The 13,847-nt window shown below is 49.1% G+C and overlaps 1 protein-coding gene across 1 annotated transcript in view; it reads right to left on the bottom strand.

Moving 5' to 3' along the window:
• Nucleotides 1–13,847, bottom strand: part of LOC144235780 (fer-1-like protein 4) — a 31,454-nt gene that overhangs the window by 12,373 nt on the left and 5,234 nt on the right. Inside the window, exons 15-29 of the mRNA XM_077769387.1 lie at nucleotides 13,734–13,847; nucleotides 12,779–13,137; nucleotides 12,356–12,464; nucleotides 11,983–12,163; nucleotides 11,747–11,867; nucleotides 11,189–11,289; nucleotides 8,960–9,047; nucleotides 8,770–8,886; nucleotides 8,245–8,397; nucleotides 6,962–7,115; nucleotides 6,713–6,837; nucleotides 6,159–6,293; nucleotides 5,857–6,030; nucleotides 5,287–5,403; nucleotides 5,023–5,184 (exon numbers count right to left, since the gene is read on the bottom strand). The exon at nucleotides 13,734–13,847 is cut by the window's right edge and continues 7 nt beyond it. Coding sequence (XP_077625513.1) covers nucleotides 5,023–5,184; nucleotides 5,287–5,403; nucleotides 5,857–6,030; nucleotides 6,159–6,293; nucleotides 6,713–6,837; nucleotides 6,962–7,115; nucleotides 8,245–8,397; nucleotides 8,770–8,886; nucleotides 8,960–9,047; nucleotides 11,189–11,289; nucleotides 11,747–11,867; nucleotides 11,983–12,163; nucleotides 12,356–12,464; nucleotides 12,779–13,137; nucleotides 13,734–13,847 — 2,210 coding nt within the window. The remainder of the gene's footprint in view (nucleotides 1–5,022; nucleotides 5,185–5,286; nucleotides 5,404–5,856; nucleotides 6,031–6,158; nucleotides 6,294–6,712; nucleotides 6,838–6,961; nucleotides 7,116–8,244; nucleotides 8,398–8,769; nucleotides 8,887–8,959; nucleotides 9,048–11,188; nucleotides 11,290–11,746; nucleotides 11,868–11,982; nucleotides 12,164–12,355; nucleotides 12,465–12,778; nucleotides 13,138–13,733) is intronic.

Below are 13,847 nucleotides of genomic sequence, written 5' to 3'. Positions count from 1 at the left end.
CGTGGCTATACCTGAGTGTGCTCTCTCACTCGCTCTCTCTCCCCCTCAATATAAACAAATAAACATTCAAAAAAGAAAAAAACAAATAGCAAAATGGCAGATGTAAATACAACCATGTCAATAACATCAAACGTGACTTTGCTTTGGAAAACAAAAAGAAATGCAGAAAAAAATTAAATTTCCTTTGCCTTGGCAAAGTGCTCAAAACAGGCAAGGTGACCTTCCTCCAGGAACTCAACTGCCTCTCTGTTAATACTTTGCTAGAGGCAAAAGGCAACCTTAGCTTGACATTAGCCTTACCTCCAGGATCCTATAAAAAATTCCCTTTGGAAATTTCTTTTATTTCTATTCCATCCCCTAAAGATATATGTTAGCAATCATTCTCCAAGCAAATGGCCCACTGTTACATCTGAAGGGTCTCATGACTAAGGTTTTACTAGACAGTAGTAAATGACCTTATCCTAACAGCAGCTTAGCCCCTCAAGGTCCTGGAAACCTTGCTCCAAATTCCTCAGAGATTTACGCTATTTCTTCCAACTTGAAGGTATATTATCAGTCACCCCTCACAACCCCAGTGCAATTCTGCCCACAATTCTTGTCCCTGTGCTTTAATAAAACCACTTTTTTTGCACCGAAGAGGTCTCAAGAATTCTTTCTTTACCATTAGCTCCCGGACACCAACATTTCACATCAGCTTTATTAAACACTTCAATCAAAAGGCAGAGATTGTCAACTGGATTTTTTTTTTTAAATATGCAACTTCGTGCTAAGAGACATTCTTTAAAAAGACACATATGGGTTGAATGGAAAAGGATGGGGAAAGATACATCATACAAACAGTAACCATAGAGAGCCAGAATGGCTTTACTATTAGACAAAATGGACTTTAAGACACAAAATTTTACTAGAGGCAAAGAGGGACATTTAAAATTTTTTTTTTATTTATTTCTAGGAGAGAGAGAGAGACAGCGTGAGCAGGGGAGGGTCAGAGAGAGAGGGAGACACAGACTCTGAAATAGGCTCCAGGCTCTGAGCTGGCAGTCAGCACAGAGCCCGATGCGGGGCTCGAACCCATGAACCGCGAGATCATGACCCAAGCGAAAGTCGGACGCTTAACTGACTAAGCCACCCAGGCATCCCAAAGAGGGACATTTTATAATGATAAACAGATCAACTCATAGGAAGCTGTAACAACTGTAAGCATATATGCATGTAACAACAGAACCTCAAAATACAAGAGGTAGACTGACAAAATTGAAGGGAGAAAAAAACAATTCAACAATAATAGCTGGAGACTTCAATACCATATTCTCAGATGGAACAACTAGTCAGAAAATCACCAAGACTTTTTTTTTTATGTTTATTTACTTTGAAAGAGAGAGAGAAGAGAATGAGAGAATCCCAAGCAGGTCGTGTGCTGTCAATATGGAGTCTGACTCGCTCAATCTCACTACCAATGAGATCATGACCTGAGCCAAAATCAAGATCCAGTGCTCAACCAACTGAGCCACCCAAGTGCCCCAAGAAGGCTTTTTTAAAGAAGGCTTGCAAAACACTATCAACACAGCCTGACCTAACTGACATGTCTATAGGTCACTCTACCTAACAGCAGAGTGCTTAGTCATTCTTTTCAAGTGCACAATGGAGAGACGTGGAGAGAGGGATAGGATTTCCTCAGTTTGCACTGTGAAATAGGAAATGAAAGGAAACACTCCCTAGAAGTTCAATGAGCAAACTGCTTCCAGCTTTACCATCTTATAGCACAATGAAGTTTCCAAACTGAAAACTCCTGCAGGCGAAAGAGTCAAGAATGTGTTAGGGTTTTTGTTGTTTTTGGGTTTTTGTTTATTTGTTCTTGCAGGGTTTTACCCCCTTGCAGTCTGGAACCACTAAACTTTGTCGCAGTCTCCCCCTCATACAGGCACAGCACTTTTCAGTGTACAAAGCCCTTTCACCAAGATCCTTTCTCTCACTGACTCCTCATAGCACTCTTACAAGGAGGCATTTGATGTATTTCCTTCAATCTTCAATATTTCTTCAAATCAGAGATAGGTTTTTCTTTTATACAAACAAATAGGGATGCCTGGGTGGCTCAGTCAGGTAAGTGTCAGACTCTGAGTTTCGTATCAGGTCATGATCTCATGGTTCGTGAGTTTGAGCCCCACATCAGGCTCTGTGCTGACAGCATCAAGCCCACTTAAGATTCTCTCTCTCCTTCTCTCTCTGCCCTTCCCCCCCCAACTGTGTTTGCGCACTCTCTCTCTCAAAATAAATAAATGAGCTTTAAGAATCATTAAACAAACAAAACATGAAAGCGCAACTAAGACAAGTGATTTGACAAGTTCCTAAATGGCATTGCCAGAATTTGAATCCAAACTCCATACTACAGGAATTACAAATTACACAAAGAATGCATTTCTTTGCCCCTGGTGTCTCAGAGACAAAATAGATTCCTTGTGACCTATCAGAGCCAAGAGAGTACCACCAGTTTATGGATTAATCCAGAGGTCAGCAAACTATAATCTGTAAGCCAAATCTGGCCCACTGCTTGTTTTTATAAAGTTTTATTGGAACACAGTCATACTTATTCATTTACTTGTTGTTTATGTCTGTTTTCATGCTACTATTATTACTAGTTGAGTAATTATAACCAAAACTGAATGGCCCACAGAGTCTAAAATATACTCTCTTTTTTCAGAAATACAATCTTTTTATGGAAAATTTGCTCTGGACTTCAAGCTGTATTATAACACATAGGGGTGCCTGGGTGGTTCAGTCAGTTGAGCGTCTGACTTAAGCTCAAGTCATGATCTCAAGGTTCATTGGTTTAAGCCCTACATCAGGCTCTGTGCTGACAGCTCAGATCCTGGAGCCTGCTTGGGATTTTGTGTTTCCCTCTCTCTCTCTGCCCCTCCTCCGCTTGTGCTCTGTCTCTCTCTCCCTCAAAAAATAAACATTAAAAAAATTTTTTTATTAAAAAAAAAAAAAAAGCCAGACACATAGATCAATGGAACAGAACAGAGAACCAGAAATGGACCCATAAATGTATGGCCAGCTAATCTTTGACAAAGCAGGAAAGAATATCCAACAGAAAAAAGACAGCCTCTTCAGCAAATGGTTTTGGACAACTTGGACAGTGACATGCAGAAGGATGAACCTGGACCATTTTCTTACACCAAACACAAATATAAACTCAAAATGGATGAAAGGCCTAAACATAAGACATGAAGCCATCAAAATCCTAGAGGAGAAAACAGGCAACAACCTCTTTTTTCAGCCACAGCAACTTCTTATTTGACATGTCTCCATAGGCAAGGGAAACAAAAGAAAAATAACTATTGGGACCTCATCAAAATAAAAACTTCTGTACAGTGAAGGAAACAATCACCAAAACTAAAAGGCAACTGACAAAATGGGAGAAGATATTTGCAAATGACATATCAGATAAAGAGTTGGTATCCAAAATCCATAAAAAACTTATCAAACTCAACACCCAAAAAACAAATAATCCAGTGAAGAAATGGGCAAAAGACACTAATAGACACTTCTCCAAAGAAGACACCCTGATGGCTAACAGACACATGAAAAAATGTTCAACATCACTCACCATCAGGGAAATACAAATCAAAACTACAATGAGATACCACCTCACATATGTAATAATGGCTAAAAATAACAACTCAGGCAACAACAGATGTTGGCAAGGATGTAGAGAAAGAAGAACCCTTTTGCACTGCTGGTGGGAATGCAAACTTGTGCAGCCATGCTGGAAAACAGTATGGAGGTTCCTCAAAAACTTAAAAATAGAACTACTCTATGACCCAGCAATTGTACTGCTAGGTTATTTATCCAAAGATACAGGGGTGTTGCGGGGAGCCTGGGTGGCTTAGTCGGTTAAGCGTCCGACTTTCGCTTAGGTCATGATCTCGCGGTTCGTGGGTTCGAACCCCGCGTCGGGCTCTGTGCTGACTGCCGGCTCAGAGCCTGGAGCCTGTTTCGGTCTGTGACTCCCTCTCTCTCTGACCCTCCCCTGCTCACGCTCTCTCTCTCTCCTGGAAATAAATAAAACATTTAAAAAAAAAAAACAAAAAACAAAGATACAGGGGTGTTGATACAGGGTGCCCCTGTATCAGGGGCACATGCACCCCAATGTTTATAGCAGCACTATCAATGAAAGTCAAAGTATGGAAAGATCCCAAATGTCCATCGTCTGATGAATGGATAAAGAAGATGACGGGCACCTGGGTGGCTCAGTTGGTTAAGCATCCAACTTTGGTTCAGGTCATGATCTCGCAGTTCGTGAGTTTGAGCCCCCGGTCAGGCTTTGTGCTGAGAGCTCGGAGCCTGGAGCCTACTTCAGATTCTGTGTCTTCCTCTCTCTCTCTCTCTCTCTCTCTCTCTCTCTGCCCCTCTTCCACTCGTGCTCTGTCTCTCTCTCTCAAAAGTAAATATTTAAAAAAAAAGAAGATGTGGTATACATATCAATGGAGTATTACTTGGCAATCAAAAAGAATGAAATCTTGCCATTTGCAACTATGTGGATGGAACTAGAGGGTATCATGCTAAGTGAAATGTCAGTAAGAAAGATAAATATTACATGATTTCACTCTTATGTGGAATTTAAGATATAAAACAGATGAACATAAAGGAAGGGAATCAAAAATAGGGAGGGAGACAAACCATCAGAGACTCTTAAATACAGAGAACAAACTGAGGGTTGCTGGAGGGGTTTGGGGTGGGGGGATGGGCTACATGGGCAAGGACATTAAAGAGAACATTTGTTGGGATGAGTACTCGGTGCTATATGTTATGATGAATCACTAAATTCTATTCCTGAAGTCATTATTATATTATATGTTAACTAACTTGGATGTAAATTTAAAAATAATAATAATTTAAAAATAAATTTTAAAAAATTTCCCGATCCCTTGATTAATCTGAGATGACTGGCTAGGAATTCAACATCCCACTGCCCTTTTACTTCTTAGCCCAGCGTTTCTTGCTCCCAGCCCATGTCCTCACCACTGTCAGATGCCTGACAAGCTCAGTGAAATTGGGGTTCTCACGGTAACTGGCCAGGACCTCTGACTCCACACGTTGCCCGGCCACCTCCAGCACAACCTGGGGCTGCTCCACTTCAAACAGATGCACACGGCCGAGACCCCTCAGACCCCAGAACAGCACCTGGGGTCAGGAAGTGAGAAATTCAAGGGCCTGCACTTGACAGAGGGCACCCAGGTGTGTGTGTGCAGCAGGGGTGGGGGGGATATGAGTACGACTGACTACCTCAACACGGAACTCCCTGAGCACTGGATGCACGTTAGGTGGCAGGGACAGGCGTCCGGAGAAGTGCTCGGCCAGTGGTGTCAGATCCTGGGGCTCTACATCACTGGGCACCGAGGGCTGCAGGAGGCAAGAAATCAGAGGTCAAGGAGAAATCAGGCCAAAGGAGGGAAATCAGGCCTTGGGGAGGGGCTATTGAGAGCTGCCAGTGAAATATAATTCCAGAGGAACTAAAAAGGCTGGATGGGCAGGAGGGGCGTGTCTCAGGAAGCGGCCACGTACAGGAAGGGAGGGTGGGTGTCTGAGGCATGGGGATCAACCTGCAGCCTGGGGTCTCTAGGGTGGGAGTCCTGGCAAGAGGAACCTACAGTACGTATACTTCTAATGTTCCCTGAAGTCGGGAGGCCCCAATGAGGTGACCCCAGGATAATCTGCAGCCTGCATTCTCTGGGGGAAATATACTTGGATGGGGTAATTCCAGGACATGCCCATGGTCCATATTCTCTGCAGCCGGATGACCTGATAGAATAAAAAAATCCACAGCCTGTGCCGGCTAGGCCAGGGTACTCTGACCTCGAGCTGGCCACTGTAGTCCAGTTCAATGAGTTCAAAGGTGGCGATGAGCTCTCCAGCTGCCCGGGGCCCCTTCCTTAGGGGGAAGAACTGTAGCTCAGGGCGTTGGTAAGGGTCCTCCGTCAACTTCACCTTTGGGGCAGCCAGCGCCCTGCCCAGGAACACAGGGGGGCCCTGCAGAGAGCAGGGCAGTGAAGACAAAACTAGAAGATGCTCAAGAGCCAGGGGAGGGGAGCATCAAGATGAGGAGTTGGGGGGGGTTGCTCGGGGATGGGAACAGACAGTGCCCAGGCCACACTCACAAACTTATTGTGGTCAAAGACATTGATGACCACTAACGGAGGCTCCTCCTGCAGATGCTCCCTCCTCCCGTCTACGATCAGCTGATCAAACACCAGGAGCTCATCCCACAGGGGACTCAGTGTCTGCTCCAGAACCTTGGGGGCATGGTGCAGAGAGGGAGTCAAGGGCAGGCATCAAAGGAATCTCCCAACATACATCCCACGTGAGCACTCTTGCTCTAAAGTGATACTTTTAGCAGCTGTTTACCACAAAAGGAGGGAGAGTGTGGTACAGACAAAAGAGCAGGTCAGAGTGGGGCTGGAGCTTAGTCCCCCTACCTGCAATCTGCCACCCTCAGGGCTAGTCCTACAGTCAACCCTCAAAACAGTTCTTTGCCTCAAAGGCTCTCTAGTTCTATACCACCCTCTAAAACAGGGCAGCCCAATCCAGTATCCTGTCCTGAAAATCCAGAGCAAGAAGAGAGAATTAGGGTCTGAGGAAAAGCTCAGCCCTCACCCCACTGTCTCCCAGGCCCGCTCCCCAGCTGCCTGCAACATCCCAGGGCAGCCCTCACCCGTGTGGTCTGGCACTGGGTAGAGATGAGGACTCGAGCAAAGGGGTCCGAAAGCCCACTGTCATCTGCTGCCAACACCCCTCGGGCCTGGTACAAGTGGGCCCGGAGCTGGAAGTAGCTGAAGTCTGGGGTGGGGGCAAAAGGAGATATTTGCTCAGAGGACTACCGGAGTCCCTGACCCCAGACCCCTCCAAACCCCCAGCTGAGCATCTAGCCCCACACCCGAGGCAAGTGTCAGGCTGTACTCACCATCCCGGCACAGGTGGTGGGGCAGCCCTGCTGAAGGCTCAGGCAGCAGGTCCTGGGGGAGCTCTGAAGTGCAGGCCTTGGCTTGCTTGCCCAGCCCTAGCCACAGGAAGAGCTCCAGCTTGGCACAGACTTCACCTGGAGCTGCCCCAGGTGCCTATCGCAGGGAGGTGGCATTTTAGGGCCCACCTCTGACTGCCCCCCCAGACCTGCCCCTGCTCCCCCAGGGTGTGCCCAGACTCTCTGTAACACCAGACCACTCCCCAGTGCCGAATCCAAAGAGCACTCCCTGTACCCTGCCCCTAACCCCACTCCATGCCTTCTATCCAGTACCTGTTACCCTGAACACTCCCATGTTCTAGGCCTCCGACCCCAACCCTGTCACTTCCTATACCAAACCCCATGCCCCCCAAATGCACTCTAAGCTCTGCACTGCCACACCCCACGCTTACCCACTCTGTCCCCTTGACCCCAACACATTAGATGCCCTGTTCCCTGCCCCAACAGTCATTACTTCTTAGCACTAGGGACCTTTGCTGGCTTCTATTCCAGGGACACCTTGATTAGAAGCATTATGCCTCCAAACCCAGCTGTACTTATAAGGAACAGACTCATCATTCTCCCATCCTTGTCACCTGATGGTCTGTCAGAGCCTAGTCAGCAAAAGGGCCAGTGCAGGCCCAGAGCTGACAAAACTTGATGTTTATCTCACATCAAAGTGGACTTAGGTAAAGGCACAATCTCCTTTTGGCTTTTAGGTTAATTGAAAAGAGTTCAGGTATACTTTTAAAAAGAATAATAATCTTTAAGTAACCTTAAATGTAAAAAAATTTAAAATTAAAGGAAGACATTTTATAACTTAAATTTTTTAATTGAAAGAAGTTTTAAATAAGAAAATTTTAAGTTTTTTTAAAAAATAAAACAAAGAGGGGGCGCCTGGGTGGCTTAGTCGGTTAAGCGTCCGACTTTCGCTTAGGTCATGATCTCGCGGTTCGTGGGTTCGAGCCCCGCGTCCGGCTCTGTGCTGACTGCCAGCTCAGAGCCTGGAGCCTGTTTCAGATTCTGTGTCTCCCTCTCTCTCTGACCCTCCCCTGCTCACGCTGTCTCTCTCTCTCTCTCTCCTAGAAATAAAACATTAAAAAAATAAATAAATAAATAAAAAATAAAACAAAGAGTTTGGGGACCCTCTGTCAGGAACCACAGGCCTCCACCCTGTGCCCCTGCTCCCCAGCCCCTGCCCTAGAAGCCTCACCCCATTCCAGCCTCCAGCAACCCACACCCCTCACCGAGAGCAGCAGACTCTGGATCTTCCCGCAGTCCCTGCCTCGCTCCTCCTCGACCACAGAGAACAGCACATCCTGGGCAGGGATCCGGGCCCAGGCCACTCGGCGCCGCCCACTGAGCATCCAGACTAGCACATCTGGGAGGGGTGGCTGGGGCTGTGGGTGGAGAACTGGGTCATGGATAGAGCTGAGCCCACCTGTGCCACAGCTTCCACTGGACGATGGACAAAAGCACCCATCTTAGCCCTGATACATACCCCTAAAGCCCAGATCCTTATGGCACCTGCCTCCTAGACATCTCTCTCCCCGATGCTCCACAAGCAACCTCAAAGTCCAACCTGACTTCTTTTTTTTTTTTTTCCTAGTTTCTTTTCTTTCAATTGTGGTAAAATACACATTGCATAAAACTTACCACTGCAACCATTTTAAGTGTACAGTTCAGTAGTACATGGTTGTGTATCAATCAGCATTGTGCAACCATCACCACCAAGGGTATTCAGGGTAGGGAAATAGGTGGCCAGGTGTTACCTCCTGGGCCAGGAAGCGCAGTTTGGCCAAGAACTTCTTGGCCAGTGCCACCTTCTCTTGCACATTGCCCTGTCTCAGACCCTGTAGAAGCCGCAATCCTTGCTTTGCCAACAGGTTCTGGAAGGGCAGGAAGAAACATGAGTAGAGGTCCCCAACTGGGTGCCCCTGATCAACCCTCCCCAAACCGTACCAGGCTGTGCACGAGCAGTTTCCCTCGGCATCGATCCAGGGCATTGGGCCGGGTCATTGTCCTGCGCTCAGCACCATGGCAAAACTGTCTGCAGTGAGCAAGGGTGGGAATGGCAAGTGGGAGTCAGAGGAGGGAACGCTGACCCCTAGGGGCCACCTCCCTCAGAGCAGGCCTCCCACACCCACCAGACTCTCTCACAGCTCTTGTCAGTCATGTTCTCAAAGAGGCCCCTTTCCTAAGCCAAGGATGGCTTCCGTACGTGGACCACTCCCAGCTTTGTAGAGGCCAGCCTCACCTTGGAGCCTAGAAGGCACAACTGTGTAACTATCTACTACCCTGGCTACTCAAAGCTGGCCCAGGACCAACAGCAGTGGTATTACCTATTTAGAAATGCAGAATTTCCCCCCTACCCCAGACCTGCTGCTAGAATCTGCATGCTGATACCCTGGGGGATTCCAGTGCACACTAAAGGCTCACAGGGGCTTTACAGTCCCAACATTGACTAAAGGTGGCTCAGACATTACATGCCCAAACAAAGTACATGATTTCCAATTATACACACACACACACCTCCCCCCCTCCAAAATCTGTTTTACTTTAAAATATTCTTTCTTTCATTCCTATTCCACATCACTCCGTCAACATATTATTTAGGTTCTACCTTCAAAATATGTTAAGCTCCTTCCCCACTCTCCCCGTGAATATTCTCAATATGGCATCCAGAGAGATCTTTTCAATGCTTTTCCAGACCATTTCACTCCCTTCCAGCAGTTTCTCATCTCAAACAACAGAATTTTCAAGAAGACCCTACATATTCAGGCTCCCTTTATCTCCCTGTCCTCATCAAACATCTCTCCCCTCGTGCACAATCCAACCATTACACTGGCCTTTCTGCTCCTCCATGAATATACCCAGCCCATCATCACATTGAGGCCTTTGTATTAGCTGCTCCCTCTGCTAGAATGTTTGGCGCCTAGATCTTTGCATGGCTGATTTCCTTTCTTCATTCAGATCTCTCCTCAAATGTTACCTCCTCTCAGATCTTCCCTGGTCAGTCAGTTAAGCATCTGGCTCTTAGTTTCAGCTCAGGTTATGATCTCACGGTTTGTTAGTTTGAGCCCCGCATCAGGCTCTGTGCTGACAGCATGGAGCCTTCTTGGGAGTATCTCCGCCCCCTCCCCCTCTGCCTCTCCCTTGCTTGCTCTCTCTCAAAATATATAAATAAACTTAAAAAAAAAAAAGAATGCTTTTTCACTGTTATTTCTGCACCTAAAACAGTATCTGGAATAGTAACTCCCTTAAATATTTATTGAATAAATGAATTAATAACTTTTGAGAAGAGGATCAGAAAAACACTGATGGGATGCCTGGGTGGCTCAGTCGGTTAAGTATCCAACTCTTGGTTTTGGCTCAACTCATGATTTTATGGTTTGTGGGATCAAGCCCTGTGTGGGCTTTGTGCTGACATCATGGAACCTGCTTGGAATGCTCTCTCTTCATCTCTCTCTGCCACTCCCCAGCTTGCTCATATTCATTCTCTCTCTCTCTCTCTCTCTCTCTCTCTCTCTCTCTCTCAAAATAAAGAAAACATTAAAAAAAAGAAAGTAAAACACTGAAGTACTTGGAGCAGGTTATGGAATTCAGATCAGTGAAGGTCAAAGATGGAAGTCACTAGAACAAGTTTACATGGTTACAGTAATGACCTGGTAACTAGGGACCAGTTGATGCTGCAGAAGAGAAAGTGGACAATTGCAGAGCTAGTTCCTCCAACAGATGAGGGATAAAATTGAGATCACAGCCTTGGCTGTGGAAGCAGGGACCCTTCCCCCACTATAGCAGGAGGGAAGGTGAGCAGATGGGTGCAGAAGCTGGGATGGTGGTAGACTGGCTGGAGGGAGGTGAGGCTTCTATGTTCTCCATGAAGTAGGAGGGAAGGTCATTAGCTGGAACAGTGGAGGAAAGGCACAAGGGAGATTTGGGGGAAGGCGAGAAAGGCAGCTTAAGTCTCTAAAAGCGTGGACAAGGGAGTTTAGTGGAGCAGAGTGGCCTAACCCCCACTAGTTTCCATCATGTCCCTTGATGGGGACGGTCATCTCCTTATTCTTCTTTGAAGAGAGCAGCAAACGTAGCTTTCAGGTGCCGTGGCTCCAAACAGTCACCACGAGTTTCCCACCCCCTGGAGTTTGGTGGGAAGCCCCTGCAGCAGTGAAGCCGAGGCTCCCAGCTCACCTGCTGCCTGCCACCAGCTCTTCCAGAGCCTGCTTAAGCCGTGTGCAGGCGCCAGGCCCCGGCCGGCGCTGCTGGGTCTCAACCTCCTGCAGCCCCTGGTCCTGCGCAATAGGGCCAGAGGGTCAGAGGCACAAGGGTGGCAAACTCTCTTTTAGACCACACCCCCACCCCAGAGCCTCTCCCACTCACTGCCGCATTTCCACGCCCAGGGCTTCTTTGGTGCCATCCAGTTCATGGTTCCTTTTTTTTTTTTTTTTTTTTTTTTTTGGTTCTTTTTTTTTTCTCCACCGGCTCCATGCCAGTGGGACTGGGCCTCCAGTAGCACTATCCCATGGACTTTGCCTGGCCCCTTTCTGGGTGTATCAATTCTGAAGCCCTGTCTTCCCACAGTTTCTGGTCTCCTCTGTTCGAACAGAGCTCTTTGCCCTTTAGCCCTGCACCTAGGGCATGCTGGCTCCCGCATGCTCTACCTATTAGCCTCGCTCCAGAGCTCCTTTCAAAGGCCACAGTCTTCCCGACATCACGGCCTCCCCCTGTGGGCACCCGCCTCGCTCTCACCAGCCTCTCAGCCACTTTCTGCACGCAGTTAGTGCTCTGCAGGCGCCACGTATGATCTTCCCAGCGGCTCCACACGTGCACGCATGGCTTTCGGTGACGCAGGGGCAAGCAGAAATATGGCCTGTACCAGAGGGGCGGGACAGGGCAGGGAGGGTAGGAGAAAAGGGGCTGTGAGGGCAGTCCTAGGCTGCAGAGGATCTCCCAGCACCCTCCCTCCAGCCACCAGGAGTACTCACCCATTGCCGTCCATAGGCTCAGGCCGCTGAGCAGGGGTCCCTAGCTCCTCCTCCACCATTGGCCCGACTCCCACTTCTGTCTCCAGCAGAGGCTGTACCTCCTCACCCTTGCCTTCTGCTCCCTCCCTGGCCCTGGCCCTGGCCCTTGGGCCCAATTCCTCCTCCCGGCGGCCTGCACAACCTGCCCAGAGCAGCAAGGGTCAGGGAGAACCATGCGGAGGGTCTGACCCCTCCTTCAAATTAACTCTGCCTCAATAAAAGTCAGAGCCCAACCCTTACTAAAAGTCAATTGTCCATTCCAGGGTCCTATGTCTGGAACAAGAGTCCCCATCCTCAAACCCATGACCCTTAGGGGTTCAGCTAGGCCACATACCGATAGAGATCTCAAAGCTGATGGGCTGGGAGGCCATGGCAGGGTCAATCATGGTGGCCTCAAAAAGCACACCGAAGAGCAGGAAATCTTGCAAGGGTGCCAGGGCATTCTGAGGAAGGAGGGTCAAGCTGCAGTCAGCCCCCACCCACCCAGGTTGCAACCCGGACTTGGTTTGGCCACAGTGCTGACAGAAGGACACTGTCTAGGACACAAGACCTAGAAATACCACTACAAGTATCCTATCTCTCAGTGCTCAGCCCCCTCCTCCTACGTATATACACAAGAGCACATGTCTATACACACGGCATTCTTTATCCAGGCCCAGAAATTCAGACTCTACCCCTGTGTTTAGTGCAAGGGAGCCAGTTACACACTCCAGAGCTGAGAATGATCCCATCCCTTTGCTAAAACCCCAATTCCCACCTCTGGCAGAGGCAGCAAGTCCTCCACCTCCACCTCCATGGCACCAGGAATCTCAGGACCATCACCACTGGGGCTGGCATCCAGGTGCTGTGGGATCCCTGCTGGGGTCTGGCCCTGCCTGGCTTTCTTCTTCTTTCTCATGAGCCTGGACAATCTGGGCCCCTGTGGAGCCTGGGGAGGCTTAGGTTCAGCTCTCCCTTCGGATACTTCCATGGACACAGCCACCAGCAGGCGGCCGCGAAACCAAATGCCTTGGCCAAGTCCTTCATTGAGACTTTGAAGACCATCCCGGAGCCCCCCACTGGGGGGAGATCCATAGAGAGGCACCCATGCTGGGCCAAAGGTGGGGTTAAACCCCGCTGTGGGGGACAAGAACAGCGTTTGGAGGGAAGCACAGGGCAGATGGGTACTAGGTCAGCCTATGCAGCACACCCTTATCTCCTGCAAGTCCAAGGGGGCAGGGAATCGGATTGGGTTTTGGCAGCTCTGAGAGGGAAGTCTGAGAACAGCTGCGGACCGACAGCTATGGACCAAGATCCGAGAGCGCTTCGAATCCACTCCAGATCCCAAAGGCGCTTGGGACAAACTGAACTATTGCTCTGTGGCAGGAGCCCTTAGCCTTGGGGGTGGAGTCACGATTGGGGCGGGGCTACAGGTGATCCCGTAAGGGGAGAGGTGAACCGAAGAGGGAGTGGGCTTGTTTTCTGTGCGTGTAAATCTGCAGGGGGAGCACAGCTGGCGCGGTTACTGGATATGCAGCTGTCCTTAGGATTTTGTCAACAGAGAGTGGGGTTTGTAGTCGGGGGGCGACAGGTGAGGCCCCGAAGGGAGGGACCGGCTTGGAGCGGGGCGGAGGGGCGGAGCAGGGTAGCCGGGCTGGAGTTTGCGGTCGGGGGCGGGACCCAGGGCTGGCAGGGCCCGGAGGAGGCAGCGAGCGCTGACCAGAAGCGCTCACCCGCGCGGCCCGGGTGTGAGATCCGCCTCAGGTCCAGCACGTGCGTGGCGACGGCCGCATCGACGAGGGGCGCGTCGTCCCGCAGCTGCAGACGGAGGCCGCGCGTCAGCGGCG

The sequence above is a fragment of the Crocuta crocuta genome, unplaced genomic scaffold (assembly GCF_008692635.1).
Source record: "Crocuta crocuta isolate KB4526 unplaced genomic scaffold, BGI_CrCroc_1.0 scaffold445, whole genome shotgun sequence".
NCBI lineage: Eukaryota > Metazoa > Chordata > Mammalia > Carnivora > Hyaenidae > Crocuta > Crocuta crocuta.
The sequence above is the reverse complement of the archived record's forward strand: the minus strand, read 5'-3'. Positions and strand labels throughout refer to the sequence as shown.